Below are 23,279 nucleotides of genomic sequence, written 5' to 3' on the forward strand. Positions count from 1 at the left end.
CCAGTTGAGAATCACTGGTCTGCAGCATCGTGACGAGCGGTGAACAGCTGTTTGTGTGGCGTGTTTTCCGTCTCTTCCCGTTTCCGTCGCCTACATTCCCCTGGGTCCTAAGCCCCTCCCTGTACAGCTTGTTAACACCCTCTTTGCACCAACGTATATTTATAAGAAATACCACGCATATTACGGTAATCAGCGTTGCATATGTGTCAAACTCTATCGGTGCATCTCCGGTCTGTCTTTGTTCATCCTGCATCGCTCTGTTCTGTTCTTTAATGTAATGTAATGTTACTGGAGCCTCTCCCAGCTGTTAGCAGACTGTTGTGCTAGCAGGCTCGCTCTTTAACTCGCTCACTCTTTAACAGAAAAAAACACCACAGCACACATGAGTCTGTGACACAAACAATTTGAGATACATACAGATACAGATACATAAGACAGACACAAAAAATAAAAGTACATAGGCCTAGCAATGCCTTACAAAGAGACAGCTGTACCAATGTCGCCACAGCTGGACAGGTAGCGTGTGGTGCTAAACCTTATGTTGGTTAAAACAAGTATGATCCCATTTACAGTCATTCAGTCTACAGATGAATTTGTACATGAAATAATATACAATAATTAATAATAATATATGTGAAGAGACTGTTTGATCACATGTCAGTTAATTATTCCTCACAATAATTATTAAGAATGATTTCCACAACAATGATGGTATAGCTACACATATATATTTAAACATGCAACATTTATTTCTGTTAATCTGTTTCAACATTTGAAAGTCAGAGGTATCACATCTGATATTTTTGTATCATCACATGATTAAAGCCGGTTACTTTTGCACATAGCACCTGCTGGTGAATGATCCAGTGGTAATGTAGAAATTTCGCGAAGTCTGGTTCACCTTTGCATTGCGCAATGAAGCATGCATGCCGGCCCGTCATCGCAGGAGCCCCGTCTGTTATCACCGACACCAGCTTTTCCAATGGTACCTTTTTCTCCACGAAGAAACTTGTAAAAAGTCTCGTCTATAGCCGAGCAGGGGATCCAACCCTCCGAGGCGTGCGAGCGTTTTCTGGCGCCTGCGTTCAAACCTCTAGTCTGGGCCTTTTTGTTCGGATTGCGTTGCCTCGCCTCTACCCCTGCCACCCCTGAGTTGTTGCCCCGCGCCTGTTCAGAGGATTTACGGACCTGATGACGGGGTGCGCTCGCGGCTCGCGTCTGGCACAAACGGGATACGCCCGCCATTCAGAACCTGAAAACCTAGTGCGGTGCGGCAGCCTCGTCCTGGCTGTCCGCCGTGCGCCTCCGGGTACCCAGCTCTCTTAACTCTCTGCAAGCGTTTTTGATTAAAAAAAGAACAGCAACTACAATTTTAGACGGAACTCCATAATGACTAGTGCTATTTTTAGAACATGTCTTGCGGGCGACTCACGTGGTCCCTGCGGGTGACAGGGTGCCCGCGGGCACCGTGTTGGCTACCTCTGCGTTACATTAAAGAGCGATGCAGGATGAACAAAGACTGAACAACAAAAGGTATTTTGGTTAGACACATATGCAATGCTGATTCCCGTGTAATATGTGTGGTATTTGTTATAAATAGGGTTGGGTATCGTTTGGGTTTTTTCCGATACCGGTGCCTAAACGGTGCCTGAACCGATACTTTTTTCTTCAAATTGAACAATATATTAACTATTTAAAGTATACTATAAATAAATAGCAAACACTTGGCTTCAAACTACAGCTTCAAACTTTTTAACTATGAACAATATGTTAATAGTTTACAGTATACTTAAATAAATATAAATAAATAGAAAACACACACACACACTCTGTACACACACACTACAGCTTCAAACTTCAGCAATTATGTTGCAGAAATGTGAGCATATTTTCCTTCTCTGGCAAAATACGACACGTCTCATGACTTATTTTACCAGTTGGTGGCGGTAATGCGCCAATTCGTTGTTTGCCAACCGCCAGTTGGTCTCAAAGGAGGAGAAGACGAAGCTTTCGCGTGCCTGTGTTGTTGTGCTTATGAGCGACAGCGCCAAGTACCCCATTGTAATAATGCTATGAGTGAGGAGCGGAGGACCGAGTCCTGCTGCCAGGACGGAGTCATCAGAGTAGTGTCAAAAAGTATTTCAATCGGCTCAGGCACCGAAAGGAAGCACCGAAATCTGCGTTGCGTTTCGGTCCGGTAGATATCGGACGTATAGGAACCGGTGCCAATATGGCACCGAGTTTCGGTACCCAACCCGAGTTATAAATGTACGTTGGTACATACAGGGTGATAAAAAGCTGTACTTGGAGGGGCTTAGGACCCAGGGGAATGTAGGTGAAGGAAACAGGAAGTGACGGAACGGAAGACACGCCACACAAACAGCTGTCCACCGCTCGCTGGCTGGTTGGCCGGCCGGTTCTTTTCGGCGTTAATTAATTGATGCTTTAACACAGAAAAAAAAAATACCGTGATATGCTGTGAAACCACCAGAATTTTTTAGACTCGATTCGATACTGATCATGTGAATGGTAGCATTTAGTTGCGAAAAAAACACCACAACCAAATTATTTGTCTACCACTAATTAGTTGTGTAGCAGATCATGTTGCGGCATTTGTCTCATTAGGATGAAGACAGATACTTACATAGAGTGGAGCTTGTTGGGGATTCAGTTTCATGGCAATGGACTCTAGAAGAAAAAAAAGACAAGGGGGGGGTAGAGGTGTGAGCATTTATTCTACGGGGGGGGGGGGGGACATATACGAGAAAGGGGACAAGTGTATTGACTTTTTAACACAGGGCAACAAGACGGAAATAAGGACAAAAAGTAATCTTAAAGGCAGGCTTGTATATAAGTAAAATCGGATTCTTGGAAACAAAAATTAAGCAATTAGGCTTTTTTAAAAATCCAAAGATTACCGGACTGATGTTGTAGTTTCTGTATCAAACCTGAATTTAAACAATCAATGAGCTGTAAAACTTTTCTTTTGTTTAGGCATTTATGTGTTTCTCTGCATTTACCTTAATGTCAACATCCATAGTAACGCCGTCTTTTTCTCCATGTCTGTCCCTCTTTCCAGTGTTTTCTGTATATTTAGTGTGTCTTTGTCTTACTGTCAACATGTTTATTGCCTCTTAATGTTTTAATGACTATGGTATATGTATAAGATTAGAATATCGTATTTCATGAGTAATATTTAGAATTTGAGTTTTGTAATAAAGATCACTTTGTTTCTTTCTATCCTTGATGATCCCAAACAGGCCCTCCTCCCAGCCGACATTTGGACATGAACAATGCAACTGTTCTGTTTAAGTGTCCCAGCAAGACGGTCACATGTCAACATGTCTCTGCAGGGATATAAAACCAGTTTTTCTTCATACAGTTTGTCATTCGCAGTAGCTACTGTTATTTGTAATATGACTACAACAGCTGCACTGCGACAGGAGTCATATGAAAAGCTCAGCTTTAGTTAGAAAACAGTCCAGTGGTCCTGGAGTGATTGGCTGAGGAGTGTGAACTAAAGATGCTGAGTCCAGCTTCAAGACGAGGGATGAGACGCGGCATCTCATCGTGTGCATGAAGTCACCGGTTCTAATTACAGACATGTCAGTAGGATGAGCCGGGGGGGGGGGGGGGGGGGGGGGGGGGGGGTCACCACCCAACTCCTCTACATATGCACTGATGTGGGCAGGAAACAGGAAGTCAGAGGGAAACAGAGGACCCTTACAAGTCCTCCTCACACACTCAACAGGAGACAACAAGCCTTCCTCCCGCTTACGCACACTCACACACGATAAAGGCAGTCCAACACACAGGCGGACAGACAGATGCTTGTTGGACCTGAGTCTACGTGGTGTAGTTAAAAAGCCGTGAATCGAGTTGAACACAGTGAAAGAACCAGTTACTTTGCATGTTATAACAGCCATAACGTACCCAGGAACATCCGTTTTTTGGGGTGTTTATGAACTGTGAGCTGTGATGCACGACACCCACCTGCACCCACAAAATAAAAAAAATGATAACCAGCAACGTGTTGGACCAAGGTTAGATCTATGAAATGAATTGATTCTCTGTCGCAAGTGAAGAATCTCCAGACAGCAGAGTTACAGTGCTCTACAGTGTAGGAAGCCATCGTATTGTTCCCTGTGTCACAACATCCAAACTCCATAGGACTCTGCATATAAACTGCTCCACAAAAGAGTCTGTCAGCTGACGGGAGCGGAGTGTACAAATACCTTCCATTGAACTTACTGTGTGGACTTATTATCAGGCTGGCCACACCTTTTTCCCCAGGAACACACTAATGAACTATTGTACAACAATGGTGCGCAACCAGTTGATCGGGGTGCTTACAGGTCGATCACAGATTACTCTTTTTGGATTATGAGCCTGTGTATCACTGTCGCCCAACACGGAACTTTGTCGTGTCAAGCTTTGGTTGTACGAGCGCTTGGCGCCGTAGCGCGAGTCTCCGCAAAATGACCTGAAGAATCAAAAAAGCCAACGAGTGTAACTGCAAAAAAGCCATAAACCAACCACCACGGTGCCGAAGAGGGGTTGTTATTATCTGTAAATTCATATTCATGATTTACTATATTGTCTTTATGCAAGCCCTGTAAAGAAATAAGTCAAGTATTAAGCAGCAAAAAAGTTGTAGGGCGACGTGTTCGAGTTAATCTGTCGACACGACACGTCCTGCGATGTGTCTATCGAGCGTTTGCCATAATGTCGACGCTGAAACGATATATTGTGCCCCCTTATAATACGGGGGCCCATGAATATTTCAGTCTGGAACAAAGTGGTGGACTGACTGAACAGACCGTCCCACAGTGCCAACAATAATAATAGCACTGAGCATTTCATTGTATAAGTGACACTACTAAAGTGATCAGTGTAGTTAACAACAATGTAGTAGTTAACAACATCTCACCTTATTTCACGCTTCCACGAATCATGAGATGTGTTCAACGGTTATTATTGAGATTTCTCAGGGCTGCCTTACATTAGCTTTGAACGAGAGATCCTCAGGAAATCAGAAGATTTAGCCTTCGGAAGACTGCTGACTTATTTTGGCTTTGAAATGCAGCTTGTGGACAGAAACTTATTTTGCATGAAAATGTTGAAGGTTTAGTTGCCAAAGGAGGCATTAAGATGACTTAGGTTTACAGCGTCAGATCCTCTTGTCCATCTGTCAGTCTGGCTGCAGAGCTAATCCTGCTGTCTAGCCCACCCAGCCCCTCATCCCTCAGCAGGGGTTCATTTGGGATCAATCGGCTTCCAAAGCCCACTTATAGTAAGTAAACATAGAATAACTCACAGAGGCTGGTAAACAAAGCAGTCACAGCCGACAGAGGCCCCCCTTCACATACTGATGAGTGACATGTGCGAGAAAATAAAAAAGAATAAATGAGTAAGTCCTCCATACGGGTCATGAAGGTCCACGGAATTGTTTTGATGAGGATGAACTTGATGTGAATGACATGCTATGACTTTTTCACGGACACAGTGTACACGGCACAAATGGCTTCATCGCTTCTGCCTCTATATTCAGAGCTAGCAGTGATGTTTCATCGTGCCTTTTTATAAAACTGTATAAATCCAATCTGGTCTAAATATAGGAAGGAGAGGTTTCAAACGAGAGCTGTCAGATGCTGAGAGGAGAGGTGGATTTCATGAGACACGCCGCAAACAGACTGTATTTAAAAAGTCAACATCGTGACGTCACCCATTGGTTTGTGTACCGACGAGTTCGGTGAGTTCGCTGTCGCCATATTGGATTGGGGCCATTGCTGTTGTTTTTTCGCAACCAATAAACTGAAGATACCATATTTGGAATGCGGGAGAGTGAAGTAGAGGCGCTGTATACGTCTCTGTTAACGGCAGCGACCTGTCAATCACAGTAGCCCCGCCCTAAAGCATACCCTGCTTTATGGTCTAAATTGACCATAATTTACGAAATGAACATCATGCTGTATTGAAGAAGACTTGAAACTAGAGATTGAGATCATAAACTCATGTTTATTGAGGTACTGAGAAGTAGAGTCCTTTTCTCATAGACTTCAATACAATCAAACTTCTTTTTGTAACCGGATTCTGTCCTGTGCTAAAACACTTTTGTGATTTCCTGACCTTTCAGCCACACTTAGAAAGTGAGAAAAATGGGAGAAGCGATACAAAAGCAAGAGGAGTAAGGCTGTTGGGACTATAATGGATGAACAGCGCAATGTGCGATATTATTATTTATGTTAGTACTATAGACATTCTAGTTAATTTAAAGCGATATAAATTCATTGTTATTATTATTAGGTGTTTTGTGAGTTTTTAAATGACAAAGATGACAGTTTTAAAACTAAATTTTAAAACTTGAGGCACTTTGGCTTGCGTCTGTTTACTGCTAAGATACGGAATATCGGCAGAAGTAAAAATGTTAGCATGAGGTAGAGGATTGGGGAGATGGGAACAGTTTCAGATTCGATCTTCACCCTCGACTCATCTTTGAATATATTGGAGTCTGATGCGTCTTTATTAGTAGCTTTTATTTAACGCAATTTGTGACATTTAGTCTCGAGTGTGTATAATGGGGCAGGCTTAAACACCAGCAGGGCTCGGGCTCCATTTGAAATCTGAGCTGAAATAAAGAGCTACAGATAGTCGGGTGTTTTGAGACTAGCAGACTGCACACTAAGGTTACTGCTTCGCGGCCTTCATCCTTTCAACTGTCTACAAGTGCTGGTGTGAAGGAACATTTGCACAGAGACACTTCGGATGCAATCTGGGCCTGGATGGTATAAATAAGTCATTAGAACTGTCTCAACTGTTCCAAATTGAAAGGCATGACCCCAGAACCAACTTAATTATCATTACCACACATGGACACAGACCAAAGGCCAGACCTTCTGAACTGTGTGTGTGTGTGTATGTATGTCTAATTGAATGTACCAGTGTAACTGCAATGATGCGTGTTGGCATCTGCGTGTGGAAGCAAAGCAGGCTCAACAGTGTCACGATAACATGCCGAGGCCACTTAAGATGGCAGTGTCCATCGCCTGTGCTGATGGACAGGAGCTTAAGATAGCCTGAAGAGACACGACCTGAAGAGGCGGAAGTGGAGGAGGAACATCCGAGGCCTGAAAACGCGTGGAAAACGCGGGCGGTGCCGCTTCCGTGGTTTTATCCAATGGGCTTGTGGGGTTGTGCTCCTGTCACTCTTGCCGTCACCGGGCAACCAAAACGTGCGCACTAAATAAAGTCAAAACAAAGACAAAGTGGATTTCCAGCAGCATACATCCCTCACAGTGGCTTTACTGCTCCATCTGTCATCTTCTGTTTTGCCGACCTTTCAACTGAATGTTGCAACGTTATTGGACCAAAAAGAGTGAAGCAAGTCAAATAGTCCTTGGGACGGAAATAAAGCTCTGGGTAGAGATACAGTAAGTGAGGATTTCAGACTTAGGATGTTTCTGTTATGAGGCCCCATACTTAATAATCTGATATTACATTTCTGCCCCCTAAATCAGGTGTATTCAATTTAAATTCAGCGAGGTCCAGTTAGAGAGACTTTCCTTATACAAAGGTCCAGAACATTACAGTAATGCGATAGCTATGATTTAGTCCCATATATATCTAAGTAGCCAACAGTTGTATTAACGTCTGTATGGCGTCAACAACTGACTGTCAAATGAAATAAAGAAAGTTCAATTGAATAATATTAAATATTTATTGTCAGATATCAAATTGATTACGAATTACAAATAATCCATATTCCAATAATAAATAAACATTCTCTTGTTTCAAGTAAAATAAGGGCTGGATTAAAGAATGAATTACATAACAAAAAGTTTTTGAAAGTCTCATCCTCTAAATAAGAGAAATTTGTGTGCAGGGACTTCATCTGTGGTTATTAAACCACTTTTTTCTGCCCTCTCTCCCTCCGTTAACATCATTGTTGGAAAGTGAATTAATGCGTTAGGATTCTGATCGTTTTCAGTGACTTCATTTCAGATGTGAGTGGGTACGTTTGCTCAAAAGAGTTGTTCTTTGTCTCGTAGCGACGCTTCACAAAGCCACTTTTAATAATCCTCGCGGTCTCTGAACATATCAAACAGACTGGTTTTAAACTGTTCGTGGGAAGAATTAACCGATAAGTGTCTGTCCATTCCTGGTTAAAGACTCTGGTCTCTGTTTATATTTCTCTTTTGGAGAACATCATGTGAAATAACTTCTCTGACTCACGTAATTCTACTACTCTTCGTTCTCTTTCCTCGTCTCTCCCCCGTGTGTGTAAATCTCACTTGCACTTGAGTCGGAAAACTTGTCGGAATACACACATTTGATTGGCTTAGTAGCATCACGTGATATGATTTACAACACATGTAATTGATCGGTGCGTTTCCTGGACCTCTGAACGAGTGCCGTAAAGGCTGGAAAAGCTGCGCCGGTTAAAATAGAAGCACTCTGTTGAACAATTCTCAATTATCTATTGGTTTTAGGTCCAGGGTCCTGATAGAGCGGTGTCTGGGTCCTAATCCGGACCGCGGATGGTGTACAAGGTCTTTATTTAGCTCAACTGAAGAGGGTACCAGCATTATATGAAGCAGGCTTATATTAGAGACAGGCCTGTATTGCTGCAGCGGCCCCGCTCACTTCTGCCGGCTGCTCACGCAGAGTGGCAGCATGCCGGGGCCTTATCACAACAAGCCAGTGCGACTACAGGCATGGCCGCAACGCTGCTGCTGCTCCACCACCACAATGCAGGTCACGGTTAAGATCTCAGCCATCAACGCATATTGATTGTATGGGTGCCTAAAAAAAAAATACAGTATTTCCTCTGCAGCCAAAATAGAAGAAAAAAAAATGTCAGCTGTGGTACTTCAAACGTCAGAGATGAACAACAGGGTTGGTGAGTCAAAATGATAGAGGGAGGGATTCTTTGTGCCACAGTTTTACACTGATATTAGGGAGAACTTCACGGTAAAAGTGGACCCACTGGAATTTCAGGAGACCAGAGGCAAGAGTACAACTCATAAAGCAGAAGGCCTTTTATCATATACATATAACATAGTATCAGTGCCATATTACCAATAGGGCAAAGTGGGGACCGGGGCCACTCCAAGGGGCCCTGAAATCTCCAGTTCCGGACACTGACAGGCTGCTATTATTGTGAATGGGACCTGGCACAGCGGCCGGCTGAGGTACAGAGAGTTCAAAGGCGCGCAGCGACACCACAGGAGAAAGTTAAGAAAAGTTGAACTTGATGCAAATGTCTTCTGAAACAAACAGAAGCACAGAGCTGTTTACCAACGCGGGTATCACTTCCAGTGCAGACTAGGGTTGCTCCCCAATACCCAGTTCTAACCAAACCGATAAGCAGTATCGATAATAGTACGAGTATCGATAAAATCCTGAAGATACCCATCCCTGGTGCAGACACAGCAGAGGTTCTCAATCTTTTTTACGCCAGGGACCTAAAAATATGGAAAATATACCCCCTCATGTGTGCCCCTTGGACGAATTTGATGCAGTGTATTTTTATAGTACGTAAGTAAGTAAGTAAAATGTATTCATGAAGCGCTTTTTAAAGACAAAAGTCACAAAGTGCTTGACAGGGCAGAATTAAACATAAAAACACAATGTGACCATAGGGCCAATACTTTACATACAATATTAAAACATGGTTTAAAAGCAGGTATAGGACATGGGTTTTACCCAAACAGCAGTCTAAAACAGGAACAAATGAAGAGAACATTGACACAGAAATAATTGGAGGGGGGGGAAAAAGCAGGTCAAACGTTTTTTTTGTGCGCCTCAGATTGGAATATTTTGGATGGATCTGCAGACTGCAATGGAATCACACACTTTCTTATAGTAGTGAAGAACAATATGGTTGCATATTGTTTCACCACGTGACATATCTGACCCAAGAGGTACGTTTCGACCTCACATTGTCTTTTTGCGATCATTCATCGGTGTTAACGCACCACCTTTCTGTAATTTTTTTTTAAAATCGGGATCCTGGAAAGCACAGGAAATCAGTAACGCAGCCTAGTGTGGACGATATAACTAAATAAAACACATTTCAATGGATCTCCACTGACTGTGAGCAAAGTACCGGAGGATCCGACTCCATGGTGATGCTCAATCTTATATTATTACGGTGCTTTAACACTCCTAGTTGCCCTGGTGGCTCTGTGACCCACTGCGAGAGTGGTTTTCTGAGCTAATGTCATCTCGTCCTCATGATCACATCTGACTTCACAGCTGTGGTGTTGAACCATTTGCTACCGAGCGCCGGATGTGTAAGCGCAGCCTGCCCACAGATGGCTTCACCAGTGTCACACTTTTATAATCACAGGAGGAAGGAAACTGTGCAGTCAGGTGTCCTCACACATACGGGAGTGTTACTGCAGACCTGACCTGCTGTCACCCCGTGACCCAACATGCTAAAACGCACCGACTTTGTATTTTTGGAACTATGTCAAGGTGATAAACGCCACGTGTGGTCACGGAGCCTCACTCCCTGCAGGAGCGCAGTGCTTTTTCAAGCAGAGTTTCAGTGAAACCGAGTACATCTATAAACTTTCTCACCACACCACTATGATTTGATGAGTCTCGTAGGTGTAATACAAAAAGAAAAAAGTCCAAACACTTCTCTCAGCATATCCTCCTGCCAGTGTGTGAACCAGCGGCAGCCTTTGTGATTTCAGAGCTGTCAGAGTAGGTTTGTTAGCAGACAAAGGAGACATGACCTCCGTCTCTTTTCTATCTTTCTCTGGACCCACATGTTTTTTGTACAACGCCTCGGCGTTAAAGGACCAGTGTGTTGGATTTAGGGGGAAATATCAGCAGAAATTGAGTGTAACATCTATAACTATGATTTCAGTCGTGTATAAATCACCTGAGACTGCGAGTTGTTTTTTCGTCAGCTTACAATGAGTCCTTTGTACCTACAAAGGGAGAGGGTCCTCTTCGAGGAGTCCGCCATGTTGTCATGTTTCTACAGTAGCCCAGAACGGACAAACTAAACACTGACTCGAGGGGCCTTTTCACATTTTTGCATTCCCTGAAGGCCACCGTAGTGCTCCGATACACTTGTAAAATTGCAGTAAAGTATTCTGTTCGTTGCAATCGGCAACGCCCCGGCCAGTTACGTCTAAATCGTTCACACTGGACCTCAAGGATGAGCTGATAAATCACATATCACAAAGCTCTGATAACATATACTATATTTTTAAGTATAAATCAGGAGGCAACCTCCGGTTCTGACGAGTGTAGGAAATTTGGGTTTAGAACTGTGTTTTAAGAAATTATAATAGAAGTGTTTAATAATTCATAATTAAGAAATCATAATTAGAAGTGTTTTGGAATACATAATTAGAAGATTCATAATTGTAGAAGTGTTTTAGAATTTGTAGTTAGAAGTGTATCTTAAGACAACTGTAGCACCTTAGATCTATGCTTGTGAAACTTGTGAAGCCTTTGCCAAAAGTTGCAAATCCTTATATCCTTTATATAGAATCCAATGTGTATCATAGAAGTGTGAAACCATAAAAAACAGTCATTGAATGTATTAAACTGTGAAGTATAGCCAAGGGAGAGTCAGATTTATAGACAGGCAATTTCAGCGGATGCAGAAGGAGCATCACCCGAGCCAGGGGTCCTAAAATGGCTGAGAGGAGGAGCCAGCTGGAGTTAGCCAATAGGAACTAGAATGGACAAGAGGGGAGGGGTTTTCAAACTGGGAACAGAACTGCAGGGAAGAGAATAAGTCTCTTTGCTCTCGTCTCAAGGTGGGAACAGCTGTGGTTCCAGGCATGGGATGATGGGTGAGATGATCTCTGCGCAGACAATATATATGTATACTGTAATTGTATTGGCATCAGAAGTATTAAATACTTTTGTTCATAATTGAAACCGGCTGACTTTGTGTAAGAGGCTGGATCACCTGCGGTTTCCCCACAGTCTAGCGGTTCCTTGAACCTAACAAATGCCAATGCAGAAGTATCTTAAAACTTGCATTCTCTCTACTGACCAGCAGTGGGCGACTCCTCTGGTTGCAAAAAGAAGTCAGATTATATAGAAGTCTGAGAAAATGACTACTTGTCTCTTGATTTACTCCATCAGTAAATGTTGTAAACAAGAGTTTATAGTGTCAAGCTCTAGTTTCAAGTCTTCTTCAATACAGCACGATGTTCATTTTATTAAATTATGGTCCATCAAATAGACCATGAAGCACGGTAAATAACAAACTAACAAAACTCTAGGCTTTAAAACGGCAGTCCACAAACTAATGGGTGACGACTACTACTTTGGTATAAGCCGTAATAATCACCAAAGGGTACATGCTGAAAACCTGATGTTATATAAAGATGTCATCTGTCACGTTCTTACTCAACAATCCCTTTTTTTAATAAATCATGCTACTGCTGTTTTCTAAACACACTACCCTTACAGTACACACTGCCATGGCCCATTTTGTAAACCATACTGTAAAATTGAGTTTTTCCAATACCAGAATCAGATGTCAGCAGTGAACCCAGTCTACGCACCGAACAGATATTACCTTATCATATGGACAACGCATGTCACTCGCTATCCTAATCGTACATCCTGACATGCGCACATGCACAGTACCGATCGAGCAGGTGCTAGCGGGGAGTGTAAAGTCAGGCAGAGCAAGCAAAACGTCAGCAATTTGTCAATAAGTCTCTGTATTTGTTCATGTTCTACAAAGCGGTTTAACCAGATCTGGTATCGGATCGGTACTCAAAATCGGCAGATCAAATTCTGTATTAATGGTGTTGAAAGATCTCTACTGTAAAATCCTTAGCTAACCACAATATGCAGACAAATGAATGACATGCTCAGTTTAACACACCCCTAAGCAGGCACCACAACCTAACTGGTTCTATAATAACTCGTCTGGGTTTTGTTTATTTTCTTTTAGGGAATGAGAGAATGTCTCTGTATTTTGTCTGTTTTATATAACTGTAAGCAATCTTTCAGTTTTGGACAGGTGGTTGAATTTTTTCTCCTCACGATTTCCTGTCATTTAATGTACTAAACATCCTTTAATCACAAACATAAGCATATACAAACAAAGTTGTATTTATATCTGTAGGCAGCATAGGTTTGATGCAGTAGGAACAGTTGCCATAGGACAAGTTCGGTGTGTTCACTTCAAATAAAATCTTAAACACACTTCAAGCTTAACGAGTTTTGACTGACTAAGAATGGGTGTACTGTTCCTTTCAGTGTTGTACATCGTGTGTGTTTACCTTTGATAAATTCGGTTGCCAGGGAGCAGGGGCGTGTATTTTTCAGGGATTATTTTCATAAAAGCGTGGGAGCCACTGCTCCAGACAGTCTCTCTCACATGTGACCGGTCGGGCTTTAGCTGCCACTCAACCACAGCGGCCTTTATACTGATAGAAAGAGTGTTTACAGTAGATGCAGCGATACGCCAGACAATTACTGTTGCAAATGCAATTCTCACACACACACGATTAGTGGCATCCCTGTAGGATGACTCATCAGATGTCCCAGCAGTCCTGTGAGGCCACGTAATTATCACCATGATTAAAGATAGCTGCTAACGGTGCCAACATTTCTCCTTAACAAAGTAGTCTCAGATAGAAATCTTTCAACAGCACTAACATGGTGAGATATTGTAATTTTTGTTGTTTATTTTCTCTGCTGGCCTAAACAGAATCACAAAGCTATATATATTAAAAAATATATTATTTTATAATTTTTCTTAAATGATCTTATTTCCTCATTGCACAGCTACTGTCTTCCTCAGTTGCTCTGCTTCCAGTGCAGCTTATTTTAAGTAGAGCTTTTATCCAATCAGATCTCACCTCTGTGTCTCTAGGTAAGAACAGAGCCAGAGGCCTGCAGACTCTCACCTGCAGCCAGTGCAGATTAAAGTGAATGGGGACATGTTGGGCGTATTCTTTGACGTGTCAGAGCTGCTAGCTGGCCTACAAGTACGTGATTGGTCAGTGGGCTAGCCTGACGTGTGGGGCGGTGACAATCCCAATATCTGCTGCCTCTGTGAGCGGACATTTTCAGCCTCAAACGCATTAAAACGTATTCAAGAAATACAACTGGGGAGGCTCGACTGTCTTCACTGGCGTCCATGAATCAAGAAGGACTTCTTACTGGAACTAAAACACACAGATGTACTGAACAACCGCGAGATTAAACTCTTTATTAAGAAAGAAAGGAGGAACAGCAGCTAAATAGTGAACAGCAGCTCTGGTAAGTTAAATGCGTTTGTTTTTACATCTGCAGTAGCTTTAATATGCTTGTTTATGTGTTATTATTTGTACAACTTGTTTTTATGAAGATTTTTGTTTGGTTTAATATGTGATAGGAACCATTGTTGCGTCCAGTGTTGTTCTGGGGACATATTTAGCAGCTGCCAACTTGGCAACTCTCTCGCTAAATCTGGAGACTTTCCAAACCCTCATGGTGACTTATTTTGTCAAAAGCTACTAGTGACAAATCTAGAGATTTGTTCTGGTGTTAATGGAGACTTTTCTGGTGTTTTGACTCGTTAAAGCTCGTACGTTCTGCACGTTCTGCAGCTCCGCACAGCTTCATTGTGACGGTGTTGGCTTCATTTTGACACGAAACAAATAATAACCGGAGCCGTGTTTCAGCTGCAGGACAGCAGTGAAGGCCCAGGTATAAAATGCACGGCCCGCCACTGCTAACACATACCAACTAACAAAGCCTTTGTAGGCTGAAGGCCTTTTTATTGATAAAAGAATGGGTAGGGCTCATGCATGTTTAAGCTGTATGTTGAAATTAGTTTTAATTGGTTGAAATTGAATTTGCCTCAGGCTGAGCGAGAACAGGGGCAGCAATAGCTGACTTACATTTACTTGACTCATGATACAAATGCACACTTGAGTTATGTCTGCTCTGTGCTTGTGAAAATATTTGCCCTTCAACACTGAACACTGTTCAGCATTACAGTTAAGGGGGCAATGACAGGTTGGTATGCAGCAAATAAGCATAGGGTCTTACAAGTCTCATATTAATACTATTATTTTTGGGACTGAAGCTGCACAATATTAAATGGAAACATCATCTTCCTCGAAAACAACCAGAAAAAATGAGACACGTGTGGTTGAGATGGCTGTACAAGAAGTGGTAAGTTGACTGACAGGAATATCAACTCTTAAAATGACTTATTCCTTTCATGCTATAACACAGCAGGAGCCTTACTGGCAGCTTTTACTATCTTGGCATTCTGACTGGCAGGTCGATGTTGGAGGAAAGGTATCATCAGTAAATATCACAAGGCTTTCCACAAGGATACAGAGTAGCCTACCAGTGGGGAGACGTATCCAGCAAGGGGGTTCTAGGGGAATGCCCCCTCGAAGACATTTTTTATTTTATAACTATATAACCAAGCCAATTCCTGACTTTTCAGAACTTTTTTAAAATTTGAAACATTTGACCTTCTTTCTAATTATTTTCATCTATGTATTGACACCTTGACCTTGTACTGTAGATAGTGCCTTCTCTACTCTTTGGCTCAATCCCAATGCCCCCCGTAAGGCCTTAAACCAGGGGTGTCAAGCTCCTCTTCACTCTGGGCCACATCAGCATCACGGTCGCTCTCAAAGGGCTGGTTGTAAATGTAAGACTGTGTAAATGTAACTACTCCTAACATATTGGTAAATAATTGTCTTTGCATTTGATTATTGTTTGTTCAAGTGTTCAAATATTGTACATGCAGTTCTATAAATGTAAACATATATTTCAGCACATTTATGTTATTGTAACTTAAATCCTTTTAATTTAGGGTTCAGAAACCCACATCACTCTATCAAAGATCAAACTATTAAAGATAATAGCAAAGACAAATATCAAACAAGTTATTACAATAACTTTGTTCAATGCTTAAAATCCTTTCAAGGGTGCGTTTGCACAATCCCACGTGAAGTATTTCATGTGTTTTAAAGTCACGTTTAAAGTAGTCTTCAATGTACTCACAATACATTTACATTTCAAATACAGGGTAACCAGCCAAAGAGCTGCTTCTGTGTGTGTTTAAGTATCTCATAATTATGACTTTCTATCTCATAGTTATGACTTTCTATCTCATAGTTATGACTTTCTATCTCATCATTTTGACTATGGGGATATTTTTATTATCAAATCTAACTTTAATTTTTTTTTTTTACTTTATTTCTTTTTTTTCCTCTGGCAGATTCGCCAAATGATATGGCGGGCCTGCATGTTTGACACCCCTGCCTTAATTAAACCCTGAACCTCCACGGACTTACTGACCTGTTATGGTTGAGTGTGAAAGACTGTAAGGGCTTGAAATGGTGTAAATATGAATGAGATAGCTCTTTTGCTACGTCAAAAAATATTCTGTACAATTGTGGGTATTGATTTTTTACTCCCTGATTTGAATGTCTTCCAGGCTCTTTCCTCACAAGATTAGTGATTTACTCATTTTTGTCAAAAACAGCTTCAATGTTTACCTTTTTTTACATATCCATGCTTCCACTGGTAACTGAAATGTGAAATGTGAAATCTGGTTACTTCTTGGGCAAAGTCTGCAGAAATGCGGACTTATGTAAAGGGTTCATAAAGGGCTCAAAAATGTCTGCATGCTCCCAAAAGTCCTTGAGTGTGGAGATTGGGACTTTATATCATCTTCATTGCCATTGCACCAGGGCAAGCTTGAAAAAAACTGTTCCGTTTATTCCACTAATGTCTTTCTCTCAAACTCAAATCAGACAGCCCAATCTGACCTGTAAACAAGAAGCTCTGCGAGAGTTGTTGATTCGGATTTGAGAAGCGTGTGGAGTAAGTGGTCCAATCATGTCTCTCTCCAACTCAGAAACACTTTGAACCTGACAGTGACATCTGCAGATTATCCATGCTTTCATCTCATGACTACTGCAATTATCTCTATTCCCGCTGCAGCCACAAGCCAATGTCCAAGCTCCAAGTAACACTTGCTTGGCTCTTCACAGGAACATTTACTTGCTGCACATCACGATTCTATTTTCTTTTTCTTCCACTGAAATTTGGTGTAAACTAGGGCTGCAACAACGAATCGATAATAATAGATTATTAAAATAGTTTTCATTATCAATTATCGAATTTCATAATCGATTCGTTGTGTCACGCGATTATTACGCCACTCAATAAGTCGCGGAGATGTTTGAGAATAAAAATTAAAAAAACAGCGGAACACAAAAATAACCTGTTATTTCATGCTTAGTACGTGTTGTGGAAGTCACAGATATCCCGGGAAACTAAACGCCGTCATGTCTGCTTCATAACATAGTCCATACACACACACATTTATACACATCGGGTCTCTAGTGATATGAGGTATCGTAGAGCTCTGGGTGAACACAGACGGCTACAGTATTTATTTCCTGATTCAACAACGTAAACATGTTGGAGTCCGTGATGAGGAGGAAGGATGTTCAGGGTAAATCACTACAGAATCCTACTTTAGTTACGTTTTGAAGTGAGGAACCTAACGTCCCTCCAGTAGCTCTTCTGGTGGTGGTGTTTACTCGTTATCCAGCTTGACAAGCATGACAAGTTAGCGTTAGCTCGTTAATAACAGTAGTAAAGCAGGGCTGGTATAGTTTGCAAGACTAAAGACACGTTTTTATTCACTCGCCTTTTTTGGCCCATTCATTTTTCAATCTGTTGTCATGTACATATATATATTCTGTGCTTTGTCCCATATCAGTTATTGTTGACAAATATATTTGTGTGCTGTACTTTTTAATTCAATTTTAAAGTTATTTTATAGCGCTTGGTCATTAAGCTCTGTTTAAATGTGGTGTATAAATGAACTTAACTTGCACTTACTACAATGATGGTAATAAGTTAATGAGTGAACTTGTGTTGGTGTCTGTGAGAGTTTGTGCGTCTGTGAGTGTGGGAGTTTGTGAGTGTGTGCGTCTGTGAGTGTAGAGAACAAGTTCTGACGTTCAAACAAATCCTGTTAAGTTTTCTGATTTGTATTTTTCTTTATTTTTTAGAAATTATTTATTGTTCCGACAGCTCAGGTCCCTTTAAACAAAAATATACATATTTTTGTGCACACGTGTATGTTTTTTGTGTTGGTCCATTTTATTACTTTAACAGCTCAGGGATGTTCAAGGAGCAACCTGTTTGTGCACTTTCTGAAGATCAGTTCTGTTTTTGAATAAAGGGTTGGAAATGAATGCTTTTCTTATTTTTATTTTTTATCCGATTCATCGATTATTAAAATAATCGTTAGTTACAGCCCTAGTGTAAACGTTTTCTTATCACTTATAAACTGCCGTGTTGTTGTTCCAAATTGACCCTTTGCTAAGCCCGGCCCCATGCTGCGACTCCGTCAAGCTGTCAGACCTACCATGGAGCCCACACTGTCACTAACTACACTCCCTGAAGAAATATTATCTTATTTTTAGAAAAACAAAAAAAGCGATTGAGGAGAGAAGGGTCAACAATATGTGTTTGAAGTACATATCCACGACATCAAACTGAGTCAGCAGTGAGAACAGGTTAAAAAGATAAAAAGGTAGAAGCTTAAAACTACAGATCTTAGTGTGAAAGTGAGCCACCACATCACCTGGCAATTGAGTCAGAAGACAATAAAATGACGGAACAACACTGTTCCTGTAAAGTCGGGTACGTCTGTAATTCACTGTTACAATCATTAAAAATCCAGAAAATAAGCCTGAACATGAACATCTGAAACAATTGCATGAGAGTCTGTGGCGTGTTTGCTACGCTTTGATTGGCCCGTCTGCTTTCCAGGACAGGACTTAGCTAAGGGTCAACTGTATCTCACATTCTACGTGGCCGTGGAAGCTGGAGGCCTGTCTCAGGGTAACAACCTCCTGACTGAACACAAAAGGAAACTGGGCCTTTGCCAATAATGTCCCCAGACTTTGGAATGCCCTGCACATCAAGAAAACCCGTCATTTCTCCCAATTACCCATTCAACTACTTATATCACCAGCCTTTTGTTATCTGATTCTTAACTGGGTTCTCCGTATTCATGTTTAATTTGTGCAATGATTTGAAATAGCTCTTTCAAACATTATTACCTCAATACATAGGAAAACCATTAAAATATTTAATCGCGATCAAATATTTTAACATGTTTTATACTTAATGTGAATATAATTCATACTTTGTTGGCATCTTATTCTGAGAACCGGATGTTCATCTGAAGAAACCGGATGTTGTCTCACGTTAATGTTTCCGTTAACTTTCAAAGTCCTTCGCTCGCTCCCGATCTGTGCCATTTAAATGCGTTTACCGTGAATTTCAGCATATAGGTGCACTAACATGTAAGTGTCTGCTGAGTTGACCACGGAGGTCTGAGTGTCTGCTGACTTTACCGCAGCGATGTACAGTCGTCTCCAGGGAGAGCAGCAGCTGGTGCAGCTTCTCTTTATTTCTGCCCCCCCCCCCCTCAACCAGAAGCGGAAGTCGCCTTTTCTCTACGACAACCCTGAAGGGACATCATATCTCCAATACAAAACAATAAACATGAGACAGTCTGTTACAATAATAATAAATTAAAAATACTTTTTTTTTTTATTATTTCTTTTTTTCCCCCATCTCAAAAGGCTCAAGGACATACACACGTTCACACACACACACACACACACGACTATAGGATGTGTGCTGGCTTTTAGCCCACTGTTCTTGTCATCCTCTTGTTGTTATGTATATGTATTGTCTCTTGTCTTTCAAAAAAACAAATAATAATAATAATAATACATTTTAAAAATGCGTTAGCGCGCGATAAAATAATTGTCTGTGTTAATGAATGAATGCGTTGACGCGAAAATAACACGTTAACTTGCCCAGCACTAACACACACACACACACACACACACACACACACACACACACACACACACACACACACACACACACACACACACACACACACACACACACACACACACACACACACACACACACACACACACACACACACACACACAGCTCTTTTTAGAATCCCGCTCACGACCGTCTGTGCCAGACCCCAGAGCTGATAACATACGCCCTTAAATGTCCATCAATGAGAAGCCTGTTTCGGTTAAAACGGGGGATTAAGGGATGAACGTGCTGCCACATGCAGGCAGACACAGTCAGATGTAACGTGCAGCGACGCAAACCAAATCCCGTCATGCGTCGCAGCATTGACACTCAAGTAGATCCGCAAGAAGAAGGCCATGGAGCTCAGAAGAACTTGGTAGCAGACTGAGAGACAGAGCGTGACTCAACAGTGAAACATCCAACACTGGTTTGCCCCCGCATACCAGTGACACACAACTACAGGCGAGAGAGAGAGAGACATGTAGAAAACAGGGTGTGCTTTCAGTGTGGTTCGGCCTTTTAAAAGGCAGCGGAGATGTGAGATAACAGAGTGCTTGACAGCCAACATGTTTGCAGTGTTTTGTCCCTCCTCCAAAAAAAAAAAAGGAGAAAAAAAGAGGAACTCCTGGTGGTCCCTGGTTATTGTCGTCAGGATTCCGTAAAGTACATGTCTTCTGTCCTCACCACAGTGCTCATTTCCCTCCCTCAACATGCAGTCGGTCTGCCCATTTTTCGCATTCCCAAATTTCCACACTTGACGTGAAACAGTCAGAAAATCCGTCAAGTTGAGAAACTCTGCATGCTCTGAGTCAACAGAGGTAAGGTTGAACAACACAGAAGATAAGGAAAAAACTTGCAGTACCTTCTGTTGACTTTCAATGTATAAAGCAAAGAGCTGAAAACTGTAAACCGCACACGCAAACAGGTGATTTCAACTCATGTGGGAGATCACCTAGAACTGGTCTGTGGTCTGAAAGAAAACCCTGTGTGGCACACAGTCAACTAGAGGGCAAGTAGTTTGAAGGTCATCTGTGGAGTGTACGAGCGCTTGTGGCGCTCCGTTGTTTGCGCCACGTTCTGCTACCCGTGCACCAACACGCTGCGGACGTAACGCAGATTGCTGCCGACTGCTTTAACGCCATCTCCACTGATCGACTGTTGGGGCTTTGCTGATACTATAATTATATAATTAACGCAACCAAAACAAAACTACTTTTTTTTTATACAAACAGTATATTGTATCATGCCATTGAGCAAAGAAGCTGAATTTAATGAGGATTGGTATTGATCCGGGCATATCAGATCAGCGCATCCCTACATTTTTCTTACTTTAAGAAACATCAACATGTTTTTCGAGAAAGAAAGGGAGCCAAAGTTGTCAAGTATCAAATGCTGTGTAAACACAAACACCCATAAAACAACTTATCGAAATAAAAAAATACTTTAATCTATTTGTGTCTGTCTGTCTGGAGGACATGTTGTCTGGCTGGTGTGCCGACAGTCCTGTACGAAAAGAAACAATCTTCATTCCCTTCCTTCCCATTCGCCGTTGGAACAGGAAAAGCTGGTATGAATGGAATTGTGACCATGCTGACCAAGCAGCTACACTGTACAAGGAGACAGAAAAGGAAGCAGCTGGAGAGAGAACTAACAGATTTACAGCCTCCCTCTACGTCACCAGGAGGAAACATATCTGCCTTGTGTCACCTTGTCAAAGAGCACCTCTGTTTCCTTTTCTGGATTTACTGCTTTGTTTCCATCTCGTGCCAATATCTCTTGAACAATTTTTCTAAATAAAGATGTGGAGGCTTGTTAAAAGGAAATTAACTTGTTCAGCCAACTACTTTTTATTCTTCGAGTTACCTCATCTGCATGTGCTGCAGTCTCAGCTCAGCTGTTGTGACTTTCTGTCCCAGAACCTTTCCATCCTTGTTTTTGCATGAATGTCACTTTGTTCTGATCGGTTTTCCTTGCGTAATCATGCACCATTTTTTTTTATTGAAGCATAGGCCTATCAGGATAATTGTTAGACTTATCGTACGATGTGTGAATTTTTACGTTGACTTTTTGTTAAATATATGGACATAACCAATTTTTACATTATCGACTTATCGTATGATATATGCCCAAAACCGCCATCATTTTTACGTTATTGACTTATACGACAGATGAACACTACTTTGGTCATTTTAACGTTGTCGACTTATCTAGGGCTGCAACTAACGATTATTTTAATAATCGATTAATCGGGTGATTATTTTTTCGATTAATTGGATAAAAAAACAAAAAATCATTCATTTCCAACCCTTTATTCACAAACAGAACTGATCTTGATCTGCTTTTAACCTCTAAAGTCAGTCATGTATGTTCTCTCTTTCTTTTCGTGTTTATTTTTTATTTATTTATTTTTCTTACTGTTATGTGGTAGATTTTGTTCTTATTATAAATGCTTCTATTGTTTCTGTTTTTAACATGTAAAGTGTCTTTGAGTGCCTTTTAAAGCGCTATATAAATAAAATGCATTATTATTATTATTATTATCTTCAGAAAGTGCACAAACAGGTTGCTCCTTGAACATCCCTAAGCTGTTAAAGTAATAATTAAAAAACAAATGGACTAACACAAAAAACATACAATTGTACAATAGATAGACTCGGCCTCGATCACTGTTACGTCATTTCGATTTTTTTCAATATATGGACACGACCAATTTTTATGTATTGACTTATCGTACGTTATATGGACAGAACCTCGGTTATTTTTACGTTGCATACTTATTGTATGTTATATGGAAACAACCTCTGTAGTTTTTACATTATTAACTTATTGTACAATATATGGATATGACAATCATTTTTACATTAACGACTAATTGTACAATATATGGCCATGACTTTGATATTGCCCATTGTATTTACATACATACAAGTCGCCAGATTTAGCGAGAAAGTCGACAACACTGGCACCGGCTAAATATGTCCCCAGAGCAACATTGGACGCAACAATGGTTCACATATAAAACCAAACAAAAATCCATCTTCATAAAAACAAGTTGTACAAATAATAATATACAAACAAGCATGTTAAAGCTACTGCAGATGCAAAAACAAACGCATTTAACTTACCAGAGCTGCTGTTCACTATTTAAAGACAAAGTCCATCCTTCTTTCTTTGTTAATATAGAGTTTAATCTCACGGTTGTTCAGTACATCCGTGTGTTTTAGTTCCAGTAAGAAGTCCTTCTCGATTCATGGACGCCAGTGAAGACAGTAGAGACTCCCCAGTTGTATTTCTTGAATACGTTTTAATGCGTTTGAGGGCTGAAAATGTCCGCTCGGCAGAGGCAGCAGATATCGGGATTTTCCCCGCCCAACATGTGACGCTAGCCCACTGACCAA

The 23,279-nt window shown here is 41.2% G+C and overlaps 1 protein-coding gene across 1 annotated transcript in view; it reads right to left on the reverse strand.

Annotated features, from left to right (window-relative positions):
• Positions 1-23,279, reverse strand: part of LOC306797741 (A-kinase anchor protein 13) — a gene marked incomplete at its 3' end in the record, with an annotated part of 55,600 nt that overhangs the window by 27,034 nt on the left and 5,287 nt on the right. The window contains exon 2 of the mRNA XM_079297137.1: positions 2,645-2,688. Coding sequence (XP_079153263.1) covers positions 2,645-2,677 — 33 coding nt within the window. The 5' untranslated portion in view covers positions 2,678-2,688. The remainder of the gene's footprint in view (positions 1-2,644; positions 2,689-23,279) is intronic.

Source organism: Melanostigma gelatinosum, assembly GCF_949748355.1.
Source record: "Melanostigma gelatinosum genome assembly, chromosome: 1".
NCBI classification, from domain to species: Eukaryota; Metazoa; Chordata; class Actinopteri; order Perciformes; family Zoarcidae; genus Melanostigma; species Melanostigma gelatinosum.